Source organism: Carcharhinus amblyrhynchos, unplaced genomic scaffold (assembly GCF_965287045.1).
Source record: "Carcharhinus amblyrhynchos unplaced genomic scaffold, sCarAmb.v2.hapA scaffold_49, whole genome shotgun sequence".
Taxonomy (NCBI): Eukaryota; Metazoa; Chordata; class Chondrichthyes; order Carcharhiniformes; family Carcharhinidae; genus Carcharhinus; species Carcharhinus amblyrhynchos.
Window position 1 is genome coordinate 62,158 of NW_027649790.1, and position 17,903 is coordinate 80,060.

At 46.7% G+C, this 17,903-nt stretch overlaps 1 protein-coding gene across 1 annotated transcript in view; it reads right to left on the reverse strand.

The window, feature by feature from the left end:
* robo4 (roundabout, axon guidance receptor, homolog 4 (Drosophila)) overlaps positions 1–17,297 on the reverse strand; it is a gene marked incomplete at its 3' end in the record, with an annotated part of 78,054 nt that extends 60,757 nt beyond the window's left edge. The window contains exon 1 of the mRNA XM_080182263.1: positions 16,946–17,297. Within this exon, the coding sequence (XP_080038389.1) occupies positions 16,946–17,015 (70 nt within the window). The remainder of the gene's footprint in view (positions 1–16,945) is intronic.
* Between the last annotated feature and the right edge of the window lie 606 nt (positions 17,298–17,903).

Below are 17,903 nucleotides of genomic sequence, written 5' to 3' on the forward strand. Positions count from 1 at the left end.
ACGCGGACACGAGGAGAACGTGCAGACTCCGCTCAGACAGTCACCCAAGGCCGGAATTGAACCCACGTCTCTGGAGCAGCGAGGCAGCAGTGCTAACTATTGTGCACCCAGGTTTGGTGGTGTAATGGTTGTTACTGGACTGATAGTAATCTGGATGTTCAAATTCCACCTGTCAGTTTCAAGAAATCAAAAAATTTGAACTCAATTTCTAAAAATCTCTGGAAATAAAATGCTGGTGTCAGTTCAAGTGCCCACAAAGCTGTGGGGGAAACTCAACTGGTTTATTAATGTTCTTCAGGGAAGGAAATTTAGCCTAGTAGCTACTACAGCCTCTCACCAAATGGGTTCACTGCAAATGGCCCAGCGTCTAGAGGAGGATAGTCGATACGAGCTCTCTGAGCAAGAGTTCCACAAATTCTTTAAGAAACCTGTTGTCATTCAATTTAAGAGCCTCTCGATTCTCCAGTGGTGCAACCAATCAATGCTTCAGTTTCACTTCTGCTAAGGTGTCAAAAATGCCATTCCCTTTCTTTGATTTTGTTAAGAAATAATTGCTTTTGTCCCTAATTTGCATCGAACTTGCACTCTACTCGACAGAGATTAACCTGATGTAACAATGAAAGGAAGTTTCCTTTTCCACTTACCTGTGCCACACCTGTTTTGGAGAGCCGAATAGTGATTGACTTCATTTGCATTTGATTAGAAGTATGTATGAATTAGTTGTCAAAAGCATAACGCATTGCACTTATTGTTGTCCCTTATCTAAATAAGCAGAAAATTTCACGCTTTTTTTTTAATTCATTCATGAGACATGAGCCTCACTGGCTGACCAGCGTTTATTGCCCATCCTCATTCACCCTTGGGGGGCAGTTGAGAGACAACCACATTGCTGTGGCTCTGGAGTCTCATGTAGGCCAGACCAGGTAAGGGCAGGAGATTTCCTGAACCATCATCAGCTACAGACAGGCTGAAAGTGGCCATGGAGAGGTTTGGGAAATCTGGATATCTGGGAGATCAGAATTGAATTCCTTATCCCGATCTCCAAATCCTTCCACGGCCACTGTCGGCCTGCCCGCAGTCGATGATGGTCCAAATGCAGAAACGAAACGGCTTTGGGAAAATGGCTAATTGGCTGTTGCCTCGTGCCCTCTGAGCACACAAGTGAGTATGATCCGTAAGCGTGTGAGTGTGACCATGAGCTGGCAAATGAAAGTGTGTGGCCTCTTGAGCATTGAGTGAGTGTGGGGGATGTGAGAGTGTGTGGCCTGTGAGCAGGTAAGTGTGGCTGTGAGTACGTGAGTAAGCGGAGCGCGGGCGTGCCAGCGAGCGTGGGCGTGCCAGCGAGCGCAGAGCGCGGGCGTGCCAGCGAGCGCAGAGCGCGGGCGTGCCAGAGAGAACGCGGAGCGCGGGCGTGCCAGAGAGAACGCGGAGCGCGGGCGTGCCAGAGAGAACGCGGAGCGCGGGCGTGCCAGAGAGAACGCGGAGCGCGGGCGTGCCAGAGAGAACGCGGAGCGCGGGCGTGCCAGAGAGAACGCGGAGCGCGGGCGTGCCAGAGAGAACGCGGAGCGCGGGCGTGCCAGAGAGAACGCGGAGCGCGGGCGTGCCAGAGAGAACGCGGAGCGCGGGCGTGCCAGAGAGAACGCGGAGCGCGGGCATGCCAGAGAGAACGCGGAGCGCGGGCGTGCCAGAGAGAACGCGGAGCGCGGGCATGCCAGAGAGAACGCGGAGCGTGGGCGTGCCAGAGAGAGCGCGGGCATGCCAGAGAGAACGCGGAGCGTGGGCGTGCCAGAGAGAGCGCGGGCGTGCCAAAGAGAGTGCAGTGTGTATGTGAGTGAGTGCACGAGTGAGCGCGCTGGTTCAGGCACTGAGCTGTTTCATAACAAGTTTCCTGTGTAAGGCTGCGCTCAGACAGAAAGGATGAGAAACATCCCAACTGCTTCCCTCGCAGAGCTAACAAAACAGGAAACCTTTTCAAAAAGTACATCTCATACACACAAAACATGTTGTGCCAATCACCTTTGGCCCAAACACAGACATTGTGCTAGATGGTGCAGAGTTCTATTGTATGACTCACTATAATGCCATGCAGGAAAGGAAGTTTTTGTAGTCTTGATATCAATAAATGTTTTAATACTTTGTTCTACAGGAGGAGTTTATTTTAAACTGGGAGATAAGAACTGATGCCAAGTTTCGATATCATCCATCAGTTTTGCACCAGTTTGAAAGGAAATCAGATGATTCGAGGAAGTGTTGATTCCTCAGCCAGGGTAGTTAATTGTCAACGTCTTAGAATTTGTATAGTTAACTGTGAAAGCTGCGATATAATCACCAGTACTGTCTTCATAGGTGACGCTTCTCAATGCCCCGTTGAGAGTGGTGCCTGGGTAATCAAGCTACAGAATGTGTACACCACACTTAACATATGGTTCAGATGGAACCTGCCACTTTCAAAACACACTCAGGCACAACACTATGAGGGCAACACCGTGTGGACGAGACCTCAAAAACACAGTGACACATAAGAAAGTTAACCTGAATCTCACCTTTCACCTCAGGACATCACAAAAGAGTTTAGATTTTTAAACTGTGTTGTCCCAGGGCACTACTGCAATATCCACACTTGGGCTGACAAGTGGCAAGTAACATTCACGCCACACAAGTGCCAGGCATCTCCAACAAGGGAGATTCCCATTGACCAGAATCTGAATTGGACTAGCCATATAAATACTACAAATAGAAAAGCAAGTCAGAGGCTAGGGGTCCAAAAGCAAAAAGGCTGGAAAATCTCAGCAGGTCTGGCAGCATCTGTAAGGAGAGAAAAGAGCTGCCATTTCGAGTCCGGATAGAGATGTTGTGGTAACTCATCTCTGGACTCCCCAAAACCAGTCCACAACGTGTAAGACTTAAGTCAGGAGAGCAATGGAATACAAGAAGCTCAACACCATCCAGAACAAAGCAACCCCTCTTGATTGGCATCCCTTCCACATACATTCATTCACTCACCCACCCACCCACCAACACACAGGGGCAGCAGTGTGTACCATCTACAGGAAGAACTGTAGGAATTCACCAAAGATCCATAGACAGCACCTTCCAAACCCAATTACTACCAACCAGAAGGACAAGGACAGCAGTTGCATGGGAATACTGCACCTGCAGGTTCCCCTCCACTTCACACACCATCCTGACTTGGAATCATATCAATGTTCCTTCACTATCACTGGATCAAAATCCTGGAATTCCCTCCCTAACAGAACTATGGTCATATCTATACCATACGGACCACAACAGTTCAAGAAGGCAAGACACTGCCAATCTTCTCAAAGGCAAGCATGGATGGGTAATAAACGATGGCCTAGACAGAGGCACCAACATCCTTTGAATGGTTTTTTAAAATTTGTGCTGTGTGACTGATTATCAGAGTGGGGTATCTGTCAGTTCACAGTTTGACAGCTCCTAATGATTATGAAGACCTTGATATGGGGCTATGAATACAATATTTGTTTTTATAAGAGATTAAGCACTTGCATGAAACATTTGTTTTTATAAGGGATTACCTCTTGAAGAAATGTAAATGTAGCGAATGTGCTTTATGAATGAAAATATTTTTATAAAGAATAAAGTCTGTTGTTGACTTAATTTCAGTATGGATCCTGAGGTCTGCCCATGGTGGATAGAGTGGGACGGAGGATATAAGGGCAAAGGCCGGTGAGTGGGGAGGTGGTATGGCATGCCATAAATTGGCAAAAGGGCTATAAATGGCCATGGGGTGGGTAGAGGGGCATAGATTGGTACAGAGGATGGGGGGCATGGGTTGGGGGCAGCATGGAGAGTGTGTAGAAAGGAGAGAATTGCAAAGCTATCTTTTTTTTTTAAACAGCTGAAATAAAGTTCAGAAGAATTGAGGCAGGCTTTACACACAGCCTGCCTCTGCACCTGGCAACTCCTATCTTTGCACTGTTTCTGGGGACAGTGGGTCCAACATCTCCCTGCTCCCTCCCGCATTGCCCGAAAACAAAAACCTGACTGTTCAGGGTGCTCTCTCCTGAGCCAGCTTTGTGGAACTGGAAACTTTTCCATCTGTGCTTTGGGAACGGAAATACAGGCCTAAATCTTTCTTGGGCTGTGAGATTGAGCGTCTCCTATTAGCTTCACCAATGAGAGGCTGCTGACTATCGGGAAATTGAGGAGTGGACAAAACATGTTCCATTCTATTCACTCAGAAATACCAGTTTGGTTGGAATTTCCTGTAGTGACACAATCCCAGCCTCGGACATCCTGCGTAAGGGTATCAGTTCCGCCACTTCCCTTTTCATGAACAATTCCAATTGGAAAGCTGCTTCCATGTTCAGTCGCTGCAGCGCAACGAGGTGGGAAGTCAGTCAATATAAACATGGGGCTATTCCTAACACAGACAGGAAGTCAGAGGGTTCGGCCTTGGAGACAGTGGCTGGCTCTGGAAGCCATGACAGGCCATTCTAAACAACAACTCAGACTTGGTGGCAGGGCGTCTGTCTTTTTATTCTACACGGCCTCTGAAACAGCAATGTTTGTGTGAGGCTATTGTCAATGGTGCTTTTGTGTCTGAGGCTACGAGGATCATTTAATCTGGTTTATTGATGTAAGATTGTGCTTATATGCAGCATCTGGACCTGGAATCTTGGAATCTCCACAGTGCAGAAGTCAGCCATTTGGCCCATTGAGCCTGCATCGTCGACAACCCCATCCAGGCCCTACCCATTAACCCCAGGTATTTACCCTTCTAGTCTCCCTAACACTAAGCAGCAAATTAGCATGGTCAATTAACTTAATGTGCAAATCTTTGTATGGGGGGTGGGGGGGCACCGGATCACCCGGAGGAAACTTATACAGACACAGGGAGAATGTGCAAGCTCCACACAGAGAGTGACCAGAAGCCGGAATTGAACCCAGGTCCCTGGCGATGTGAGGCAGCAATGCTGTCCCACTGTTCTACTATGCTGTCTCACTGTGCCACCCCTTTAGGTGAAGAGATATTTGAAAAATATACTTGCCAGATTATCAAGAAAAGGCCTCATTAGTGAATCAGAATCACTACAGTGCAGAAGGAGGCCATTCAGCCCATCGAGCCTGCACTGGCTCTCTGACAGAGCATCTTACCCAGGCCTCATCCCTATAACTGCACCTATTTACAATGCTAATTCTCCAAACTTATACACTTTTTGGACACTAAGGGACAACCTACAATGTTTAATCCACCCAACCTGCACATCTTTGGAGTGTGGGATGAAACAGGAGTACCCAAAGAAAACGCACGCAGACACGGGGAGAATGTGCATGCACAGTCATCCAAGGCTGGAATCGAACTTGGCACTGAGAGGCAGCAACGCTAATCACTGGGCCACCATGCCAAAGTTGCAGACTAGTGAACAATAGAAAAGTTACAGCACAGCAAGAGGCCATTCAGTCCATCATGTCCGCACTGGCTGAAAAAAGACTAACCACCCATTCGAATGCCAGCTTCCAGCACCCAATCCATAATCTTGCTGGTTTTGTAACCTGTCGCAGTGTCAATATTTCCTTGTGTGTCACATTCTCATGAACAGTGTCAGCAACAAGTGGATTGCTGTTCTTGCTGTTGGAGTGGTGGGCAGTGTTTATTTCCCCTTCCTAGTTGTCCTGACGGAACCAATGGACAGGCCAGGTAGAGGTAGCAGTTTCTTTTCCTTGAAGGGTAATAGTGAACCAGCTGGATTTTCACAACAATCCACAGTAGCTCAACTGGACCGGTTACAATTTCCATTGGAATTGGATCTGTTGATAACTGATCTGTTTTTTCCCCCTGGGGTCACTGCTGCTGGTATTCACCATTCCTGGCACCCATTCATAAGCTACCAGATCAGTGTACTCCGTTCCACAGCTTATGGTGAGATGTGAGTGAGTTGCCATCATTGCCATCCAGCTAGCTCTTCTCCAGTTTGTTTGGTTCAATTAATACAGCCTTTGCGACGAGATGAATTCCTGTCCTGATTAGATGCCCATCCCAACTTTCCAACTTAGCAACATGGATAGCAGGAAAACAATCAAGAGCGGGAATCTTGGCTGGCATTACCCTCCCAACACAGGGCACCAAAATCAACTGGACTGTAGGCACCTTGGCTGGGATCAGACATCACAGCTCAGACTAAGTAGCTTTAGTTGGATTAAATTGTGTTTCTCTGGTCGCTCATACACACACTGGTTCCTTTTGTTCGGTTCTATATTCCCGTTTGTTTATTTTTACATATTTTCAATCCCACAAATAGGCCTTAGATTACTTCTTCGCGCTAGCTTTGTTGTCTCATGATGATCAAAGTGGACAAAGAATAAAAGCAAATTACTGCAGAAGCTGGAATCTGAAACCAAGAGAGAAAATGCGGGAAAATCTCAGCAGGTCTGGCAGCATCTGTAAGGAGAGGAAAGAGCTGGCGTTTCGAGGCCAGATGATCCTTTGTCAAAGTGTGAAAATGTCAGCTCTTTTCTCTCCTTACAGATGCTGCCAGACCTGCTAAGAATAAATCCATCCAGCCTCTCGAGCCCATTCAACTTGACTGTGGCTGCACCATCTCCATTTACCCATCTTGGGGAGCAACCTTCAGGACTTCATAAGAAACAAGGAAAGGCTGATTAGAACTCAAAGATTGTACCTTGAAGACATGGAGAGACGGGCGCTATGAAGTTTCATTTGGTCGACTTTAGGTTGTGTTTTTTTTTAAGTAACTTAGTTTCTCATATGGCTCATTTAATTATTCTGATGATGATTGGTGAATGGGGCAGGACTCTGGGGATTAAGGCAAAAGCCAATGTGGATTGAGGTGCAAAGCATGAGAAGCCAGCTCCAGGACATTGCCATACCCAAATCATTTGTGAATAATTTAACACTCCAATTTAGCAGAGGGTTCCTTCAGCTGCTAAAGCTCCAAGCACTGGCATTCCCACCATAAACCTTTACACCTCTCTTTCCCTTTTTACGATGCTTTGGGAAATCTACCTTATTTGATCACCTAACGCAATATACACAGTAGCTCAGTATCAATTTTTTTCATAATGCTCCCGTAATGTGCCTTTTTATTCATTTACAGGATGCAGGCGCCACTGGCTGGCCAGCATTTATTGCCCATCCCTAATTGCCCTCGAGAAGACGGTGGTGAGCTGCCTTCTTGAACCGCTGCAATCCCTGAGGTGTAGGTATACCCACTGTGCTGTTAGGGAGGCAGTTCCAGGAATTTAGCCCAGCGACAGCGAATAATTTTCCAAGTCAGGATGGTGAGTCGTTTGGAGGGGAACTTGCAGGCGGTGGTATTTCCATGCATCTGCTGCCCTTGTCCTTCTCTGTGGCAGCAGAATGTGTTTGGAAGGTTCTGCTTAAGGAGTCTTGGAGAGTTGCTGCAGTGCACCTTGTAGATGGTACACCATGCTGGCACTGGTCTTTGGTCACGGAGGGAGTGAATGTTTGCAGAAGGAGTGCCAATCATGCAGCTGCTTTGTCCTGGATGGCGCCAGCATTCTTGAGTGTTGTTGGAGCTGCACCCATCCAGGCAAGTGGAGAGTATTCCATCACACTCCTGATGATGAACAAACCTTGGGGAGTCAGGAGGTGAGTAACATGCCACAGAATTCCTAGCTTCTGACCAGCTCTTAAATTCAAATTATTGTTAAGAGTAGCAGAGGCCCCAGTGAACGAAAGTAGCAGCAGAGGGGAACAGGCCACAATTCCAGCAACAAGGCCACAACTTTACCGTAAATTACTTTGTCAAAGCTACTGCTTCCCAATTCGTGAGCATGGATTGCAATTATGTGTTGACCAAGTTTAATTGTGTGTATTCCAGTGGACATCACTGACTTAGCCTATCAGCCAAGGTTGAAGTCCGAACGAATTCTTGTCTTTCTAGTGCGCCCAAGTCACCAAAGCCATTGATTGGCTGTCCAAGTAACCACGTGCCAAGGGGAAACAAGAATTTGTCCATAAGAACCGTTGGGACTCCAGTATCACATGGGGGTGATGATCAGGTTTGGTCGCCCTCGATGATGGAGGGCAAGTATCCTTTATCCATGCATCTGAGAACTGAACAGATCCCTATGTTCATCCAAAAAGAACTCTTCAAATGTAGACAGTAAAAATATAACAAAAATCTTACTCCAACTTATAAATCAAAGAAAAGGTTTAATAAAGGAACTTCATTACTCCAAACTTGAGGCCTTGCCCTGGGCCACTCCAAACTCCCCTCAGTTCCCAACACGTTCTAATTTATACTGAGTCAGCTGATCATCACATCATTGATTCCATGGCTTACTGAATGCTGAGCCTTACTGCTTGTTACCATTACAACAGATCCAATGTTATCACCGGTTACATTCTAACACCAAAAACCAAACAGTGTGTGTCGGAAGTCCTGAGCCAACAAGAACCACACCAACCAGACCCAGCCTTCAGCATGGGAAGTCTAGTTACTTGCCTTCCCTTGAGCCCAGTTGCTGTGAGAATCTTTTGTTTCTGACTCGAACCCTATCTAAGTTTGATCAAAAAAATGGCAAATAATGATATCTGATCCAAATGGAGTCAGCAAGACTTTGGAAACAGAAGTATGAGTGCCAAATCCCGTCTGCTAGCAGCTGATTTCCCTTCTTTCACAAACTGTTTAACATCCCACTGAGAAACTCAAAACCTTTTCTCCGACCTTTCATTACTGGCTCCCACAAGTCAATTTTTACTTGCTCCAACTGTACCCAATATTGGAGGCACATCACAACTGAAAAACCAAAAACTTCCGAATGCCGAAATGCCAACAGCCCCGGGGGGGTCGGCTAAGGATACAAAACCTGGAATTTAATTTCCTTTTCTTCCAAGGCCAGACATTCCCTCACCAAGCTGTGCTGCTGGGTCCAATGGCTGAAACTATCTCAGGGACAGGACCCAAACCTGGCACTTCCCTGGACTATACCACTTGACCACACACCAGCTCATCATATATTTAGATTTTTTAAAAATGTTATCTGTCGGCACGGCGGTTAGCGTTGTTGCCTCATAGCAACAATGTAGCAACCCCAGGGACACAGGTTCAACATTTGCACATTCTCTCCGTATCTGCCTGGGTTTTCTCCAGGTGCTCCAGTTTCCTCCCACAGTCCAAAGATGTTCCGGTTAGGTTGACTGGCCATGCTAAATTGCCCCTTGTTGTCAGGGGGATTAGTGGAGTAAATAAGTGGGGTTATGGTGATAAGGCCTGGGTGGGATTGTTGTCAGTGCAGGCTTGATGGTCCAAATGGCCTACTTCTGCACTGTAGGGAATTCCATCTTGGGCATACAAAGAACCAGCTTCTTGGAAATGAGAGGGTACAATTCCTGAACCGTGTCACAATTGTACCCTTACCGTTGGGGCAGCACGGTGACACAGTGGTTAGCACTGCTGCCTCACAGCGCCAGGGACTCGGGTTCGATTCCCAGTTTGGGACTGTCTGTGCGGAGTCTGCACATTCTCCCCGCGTCTGCGTGGGTTTTCTCCAGGTGCTCCGGTTTCCTCCCACAGTCTGAAAGACGTGCTGGATAGGTGCATTGGCCGTGCTAAATTCTCCCTCAGGGTACCCCAAACAGGCACAGGAATGTGGCGACTAGGGGATTTTCATAGTAACTTCATTGCAGTGTTAATGTAAACCTATTTGTGACACTAATAAATAGACTTTAAATCCTTCCCCGTTGGCACTGCAGGATGAGTGATGTTCCTCAGTGATGCCATTGTGCCAGTCGTCATAAAACACAGGGCTGAGTAATGCATAAAACCTCCGGTGCTGAATGATAGGGGACTCAGTGGTGCCAAAGCATTTGTTCCCGCAAGATCGCACTGGCACCTATAAGCAGGTGGGCACTCAGCGGAAAGTAAACTTTATAGTGGTGCTAAGCTGAGCAAAACTGACCTTACTTCAGGCGGGGGACTTATTAACATGACTATTGCACTCGTGACTCACGCACTGCATCCAATGCAGGGAAGGAAGTTCAATTCTTCCCATAGGACAGCTAAAGTAATCACTGTGTAAAATGCCTGAGACCATTAAAACCGGTTTTGTTTTAACAACATCCAGGGTGTAAATTTAGCTCCTGGCTCTGGGTCCCATGGGACGGGCGTGCTGGTCAGAGCATCTGTAATGATACTGGAGGCCTACCTCTTCATTTCAAGTTTCCGACTCAGCGCTGTGCCCGGAAAAATGATATGCGTAACCTTGGATCCGTGGCTAATATGTAAATTTCCCAAATATTTGCCAGAACAATGTGACAGCTGTAAACACAAGCACCATTTTCAGGAGGAGAAAAAGCAGAGATTCTGCAGGGATTTTGGCAGGGCCAAGAACCGGCTCACTTGATTTAATAATGGCATCCTGTTCCGCACTTCACTTCACTCACATAACCTCACCATTTTTCTACTCATTCCATTTTCTCAACCCTTGCTGACAATTCATACCAAGATACAGTTCACCTGTGGCTCAGTCTTGCCTCTGAGTTCGAAGGTCAGGATTGAAATCCCCCGCCAAAGTCTTTGGAACAAGCTAATCTTTCAGTGCAGCACTGGAGAGGTCTCCAAATAGATGAGTCTGAAGCCCTGATTCTTCTGTCAGGTGGACGTGATGCACTCCACGCCACTATTCGGAAGACCATTAGAGGAATGGCACTAAGCCATTTGGAGAACCAGTTCAATCGTGATGGGCCAAATAGCCATTTTCTGCACCGCAACAATTCTGAGATCTCAGAAGCCGAGATTCTCCAACCATTCACACCCCGCCAGGAAGGATGGAGAATCTGGCGCCCAGCCAAATCTCCATTCACTGCAGCGGGAACAGAGAATCTCGTAGAATCCAGGAGGTAGTCATTCAGCCCATTGAGTCTGCACTGACCACAATCCCACCCAGGCTCTATCCCCATAACCCCATGCATTTACTCTAGCTAGTCCCCCTGACACTAAGGGGCAACTTAACATGGCCAATCCACCGTTCATCTTTTGGAGTGTGGAAGGGAGCCAAAGCACCCAGAGGAAACCCATGCAGACACGGGGAGAATGTACAAACTCCACACAGTGACCACCCGCCCCCCCAGCCAGGAATTGGATGTGGGTGCCTGGCACTGAGAGGCAGCAGGGCACTGTGCCACCCAGAGCCAATATTTATCACACCAACCAACACTAAATCGCAGATTAACTGGTCATCATCACATTGCTCTTTATGGGAGCTTGCCTTGCACACATTGGCTACCATGTTTCCTGCATTGCAACTGAGACTGTTACCATTGGTCAGCTCTGATGAAGGGTCATCCTGACTCGAAACATTGGCTCTATTCTCTCCCCACAGATACCGTCAGATCTGCTGAGATTCAGATTCCAGCATCCACGGTATTTAGCCTTTATTGGCTGTGAAGTCCTTTGGTACATCCTGAAAGGTGGCAGCATGAAAACTCTTTAGAACATAGAACATTACAGCGCAGTACAGGCCCTTCGGCCCTCGATGTTGTGCCAACCAGTGGAACCAATCTAATGACCCTCTGACCCAAACTATTCCAATATTATCCATACGCCTATCCACTGATCATTTGAATGCCCTTAAAGTTGGCAAGTCCACAACTGCTGCAGGCAGGGCATTCCACGTCCTTACGACCCTCTGAGTACAGAACCTACCTCTGACATCCATCCTATAATAATCACCCCTCAATTTAAAGCTATGTCCCTTCTTCCACCTTTCTTCAACCTTCAGCACTCCACCCAAACACGAGGCCCAGACAGCAACCATCACTGGGGCTGTTTGAGTGGTTCGAGTGTCACAACCGTGGTCACTCAGTAGCAATTATGGGCAGGCCCCTTTCCATCCACTCTGATATCAGCCAACAAAGCACAGCCCCAGAGGCTGAGCTGGGGATCTCCCTCTGCCTCCATTCCCCACGTGGCGGCGCATTTATCCACCAAGCTATCAGGGGTTGCTTTTTCATCTTAGCTCGATTCTTTGCCTGGCTCGCTCAGTAATAACTGTTTACTGGCTCCGGAGACAGATTGCTCCCCAGCTATATACAGGATCGCTGCATTCCAAAACAGAACAGAATGCACAAGACAGTATTAAAATAACAATTACGATCAAACTGAGAGGGATGCAATCACAGTAAATGTTTGATAGCAATTCTGGAACGTGTGGTTAATATTGGATCTTGGAGGGGAGAAGTGGGTATAAGGAGATAGATTTGAGAGACTGAAATCTCACATCAGAACAGCATTAAAAGCATGTCAGGCTCTATATTGGGTTCATGACCGTCTCCTGGATGACTACGCAAGATGGAGATTTGCCTACTTGAATATATCATGAAAAGGGTTAATATGGATTTTAGGATTTTGGTTTCTGATGAATGCAGCTGACGTATTGCTAGGGTGGCACAGTGGTTAGCATCGCTGCCTCAGAATGCAAGAGACCCAGGTCCAAATCCTGGCTTGGGTCACTGTCTGTGCAGAGTCAGCACATTCTCCCCGTGTCTGCACGGGTTTCCTCCAAGTGCTCCCACAGTGCAACAGACGTGCTGGTTAGATGCTTTGGCCCTCACTGTACTCAAACAGATGCCAGACTGTGGCGACTTGGGGGTTTCACAGTAACTTCATTGCAGTGTTAACATAAGCCTACTTCTGACACTAATAAATAAACTCAACTAATTACTTAAAATGGAAGCTTGCCCCTTGGATATACTATGAAGGGGGTTGATGTAGACTTTAGGATTTTGGTTTCTGACGAATGCAGCTGGCATCGCGCTGCAATTGGATAAGCCAATGTCTCTGCTGCCTAATCAATCGTCCTTAAATTATAGTCAGAATTGTTCTCAGTTTGGAAAATCTTGTCTAGACTGAAACGTTCAGAAAAGGAATTCCTTTTTGAACTACACTCTGTACACTATCTGTGTGTGCACATCCTGTTCTCTGAACTGTTGCTTTACAACATCCCTTCATTATCATCTACTGGAATATTTGAGCATCAGGGTCTATCTTTCAAGTCTGAACACTTGGTAAACAGATGATTAGCCGGCTCTTTGCTGCTTGTGGTGTCAATGAGGTGTTAATTAATCCTTGCTGGCAGCCGTTCCATGACTCCGTGAGAAAAATACTTTTCCAAATTCCCATCTCCATACAGATTCCTACCTTTACATTTGCACCTCTAGTTCTGCAATCACACAGCTCATTTGATGCGCAATATGAGTACCAGGACCGCACTCCTTCAGTGACTCCGTTGTTCAGAGCAATATAGGCCCAAAGGCTTAAGGCCCCCAGTCCGGACTGAGTCTCAGCCCAAGTTGCAGCAACTGCCAATGTGAGTTCCAGTACCATTAGTACCACAGACTATGGGACAGGGTACAAAATGAACTAAGTGTCCCATACTTGATTATTACTCATTGATCCCTCCATTCAGTATACATATCAAGCATGGATAGCTATTCCTGAGTAAGAAGTCTCACAACACCAGGTTAAAGTCCAACAGGTTTATTTGGTAGGAAACTACTAGTTTTCAGAGTGCTGCTCCTTCATCAGCTGAGCGGTGAGAACTCCCCACTCAAAAGAACTTAAGAAATAGGAGCAGGAGTAGGCCATCTAGCCCTTCGAGCCTGCCCCGCCATTCAATAAGATCATGGTTGATCGGTCATGGCTCAGTTCCACTTTCCTGCTTTCTCCCCATAATCCTTAATCCCCTTGCCTACCAAAAATCTATCTGCCCGTGACTTAAATATATTTAGCGAGGTAGCCTCCACCACTTCAACAGGCAGAGAATTCCAGAGATTCACCACCCTTTGAGTGAAGAAGTTCCTCCTCAACTCCGTTCTAAACTGTGCCCCCCTTATCTTGAGGCTGTGCCCTCTAGTCCTGTTGTCCTTTCTGAGCGGGAAGAATCTCTCTACCTCTACCCTATCCATCCCCTTCATTATCTTATACGTCTCTATAAGATCCCCCCTCATCCTTCTAAACTCCAACGAGCACAGACCCAGTCTATTTAGTCTCTCTTCATAGTCCAACCCCCTCATCTCCGGTATCAGCCTAGTGAACCTCCTCTGCACTCCCTCCAAGGCCAAAATATCCTTGCGCAAATGCGGCGACCAAAACTGCACACAGTACTCCAGCTGCGGCCTCACCAGTGCCCTGTGCAGTTGCAGCAAGACCTCCCTGCTTTTATATTCTATCAGGAAGGTCTTGCTGCAACTGTAGAGGGTGTCTCTCACCTGATGAAGGAGCAGCGCTCTGAAAGCTAGTGACGTTTGCTACCAAATAAACCCTTTGGACTTTAACCTGGTGTTGTGAGACTCCTTACTGTGTTTACCCCGGTCCAACACCGGCATCTCACAGCATAGCTATTCCTGAGGCAGCCATTACCAATTCTAGCCCATGGCTTGCATCAGCAATCAAATAAGTAATGACACTCTAACAAGAAGCAAGACCATTCTCTGATGAAAAAATTATTTTTCTGAAATATGTCAGGGATCACTACACCCATGGTGTGATTAATAACCTCTGCAAAGCATCTACAGTCCCTTCTCTCTCCTTCCCCTTTGTTTCTTTCTCTCCTTATTATAACGTGCTCAGAGCTGTCCTTCTGCAGGCGAGAATTGCAAATTATTATTCCCTCTCTGAATGAAGCCCACCCCCCCTCCCCCCGCGAGTGCACGTGACCCACGGCCCACTCCACATTCCCTACTTTTCATTGTTCCACCATTGGCAGCCATGTTGTCAACTCCCAAGGTCCATAGGCTCTGGAATTCTCTTTCTTTTGATTACACCTTCCTTAAAAAGTTACCTCTTTGACCAAGTTATTCTTAATACTAATATCTCCTTCCGTAACTCACTGTCAACATTTGACTGAAGGCAATCATAGCATCCTTACAGTGCAGAAAGAAGCCATTTGGCTCGTTGAGTGTGCACTAACGATAATCCCACACAGGCCCTATCTCTGTAACCCCCTGTACTTATGCTGTTAATCCCTCTGACACTAAGGGGCAATTTAGCATGGCCAATCCACCTAACTTTCGGACTGTGGGAGGAAACCAGAGCACCCAGAGGAAATCCATGCAGACATGGAAAATTTACAAACTCCCTACAGACGGGCACCCAAGGTTGGAATTGAACCCAGGTCCCTGGCGCTGTGAGGCAGCAGTGCTAATCACTGTGCCACCATGCTGCCTGACATGCCGCCAATCCTATGAAGGATGCTTTACTGTGTCACAGGGCGCCATATAAATGCAAGTCTTGCTATTCAGCATAGGAGCAGCAGTGCCCCTGAGCATCATAGAATCCGACAGTGCAGAAGGAGGCCATTCAGTCCATCGAGTCTGCACCAACCACAATCCCACTCATGCCCTATTCCCATACATTTACCATAGAATCATAGAACTCTACAGTGCAGAAAGAGGCCCTTCGGCCCATCGAGTCTGCACCGAACACAATCCCACCCAGGCCCCCTACCCCCATATCTCTACATATTTTACCCACTAATCCCTCTAACCTATGCATCTCAGGACACTAAGGGACAACTTAGCATGGCCAATCCACCGAACCCACACATCTTTGGAGTGTGGGAGGAAACCAGAGCACACCCAGCGAAAATTCATGCAAACACAGGGAGAATGTGCAAACTCCAGACGGACAGTGACCCAAGCCGGGAATTGGACCCGGGTCCCTGGCGCTGTGAAGCAGCAGTGCTAACCAATGTGCCACCCTAGCAGAACCCAACAAGAGTGGGGAACCTGGCTGATCTCTCCTCCTTCCAGTGGGCACTGTGGCTAATTCTAGCCACCCACTACCAACTTCATCAGAGATCAGCACACACTGAGGACCGGACCCTGAAGCCCCTCTGCGTTTATACACTGGACCACTGGAAGCGGGTAACTACAAAGCACCAATATTAAAATACATTACACAGACCAGAGGGGAAATCAACATGCTGCCAAGAAATAGCATTGGGAGGATAAAGAAGGGACTGTAATTAAATTCTGACGAAATGTGTAACTTGTTTCCATAAAGTGCAAAGGCAATCAAACAAAATAACATGTTGCTTTTAAAATGTAAATTGATTTAATTACAGGTCTGTTTGGGCTCCTGAGGGAGCCGGTATTTGTGCGGAATTTTGTTGTGTCGGGGTGGGCACGCTCAACAGGAGGCATTTCAACCGGTCCTGTTGTAGTTGGCCATGCCTTTTTTTTTATATAAAGAAGTTCTGTGGCTAGACGCTATTATAATTTACGAATCAAAGCCACACAATACCTGCTTCTTAAACTATCCCACCCTCATCACAAAGATGTGCAGCTTTGAACCAAAGAACACACAGAGAAGGTTCAACCCAGCGGCATCAAAGCAATGTTTACGGAACCGGAGATTTGTTGACACCAGTTCGGAGGTTCTCTTTTGTTGCCTTTCAACACAGCCCACCAACAAACTATTAAAAAGAGGCTGCGAAGCCGGAGTCGGGATGTACAGCAGGCATCAGATTATTTACAGGATAGATTCTTCTATGAACAAATGCAGTCAGTTAGCTTCGTAAATCCATACATTGAGACTAAAGAACTTCATTTTTTCCCCCTATTCCCAGCAAAACGGGGGGGGAATTTGGAACACGAAATTAATAATTAAACTAACATTAAAATAACACAAACCTGACCCGGAGAGAGGGCGAATTTCTACAATCCCTTTAATAAACTATACTTTGTGAATAATTAAATTCATCTGATAATTGACCCAAACAGCAAGTTAGATTCTAAAATGCAGAGTCCTAAAATCAATTTTTTTCTATATAATTTAAATATCAATGTTTTTTCCCCCAGAAATTATGTATTCTTTAACTGCACTTAAAGTTTTAAACAGGTCTGAAATAGTAACAGACATGGCACTTGGGAGAAACAAAACTTTAGACTAAAGTTTTCAAACTTTCTGCTTACCTTCCAAGGATTGGAAAAGATTCCAAAGAATCAGGACTCTGAACAACAGCAGCTCTGCTCTGGGTTCCATTGGGTTTTTTCATTAAGAGTCCGAGAGAGAGAAAGGAAAGCCCCTTCGCTTGTCCCGCTTTCAGCAAAGGAAAAGCCCCAAGAAATTTTCGCAAACTCCCAGGAAACTTTTCTAAGCTCTCGGTAAACTTTTGCAAACGCTCAGCAAAATTGTCAGTGCAGTTTCCACTCTTGCAGTCTCCAGTATCCTCGAAGAGTCAGCCCGTGTAAATGCCGGTTCCTGCTTTGCTGTGGTTTATTTGAAGTTTTGGTTCAGCCCTGTGCTCTTGCCTTTCCACCTCCCCCTTTTTTTTGTTTGGAGAATTACATTTCTTTGAACCGCCTGTTGCCATTTCACCCCGGCCGCAGGTGCTGGGACCCGCATCCACAGACCCCTATCACACTACTGCCTCACCTCCATCGCCCCCAACCCCTTGGCACTTAACCCTTTCAAGGCAGAACTTGTCTACTGCAACATGTCTATCCCATGGATGCAGTCAGCACTTCCACAGTGAGGGAGTCTAGGTTCCAGTGCTGAATAAATATGGTCAGTAAAGAGGAAGAATGGAAAAAAACTGTTTAAAGTTTATTCATTTCTGCTACAAGTAACACTGCAATGAAGGTAATGTGGAAAAACCCCTGGTTACCACACTCTGGCACCTATCCGGGTACACTGGGGGAAAATTTAGCATGGCCATGCACCTAACCAGCATGTCTCTCAAACTGTGGGACAAAACCAGAGCACCTGGAGAAAACCCACACAGACATGGGGAGAATGTGCAAACGCCACACAGATAGTGATCCAATTCAGGAGTTGAATCCATGTCCTTGGCGCTGAGAGGCAACAATGCCAACCACTGTGCCATCGTGCTTCCATGTGTAACTGGCAGCTAACATGGAAAAGAATCTA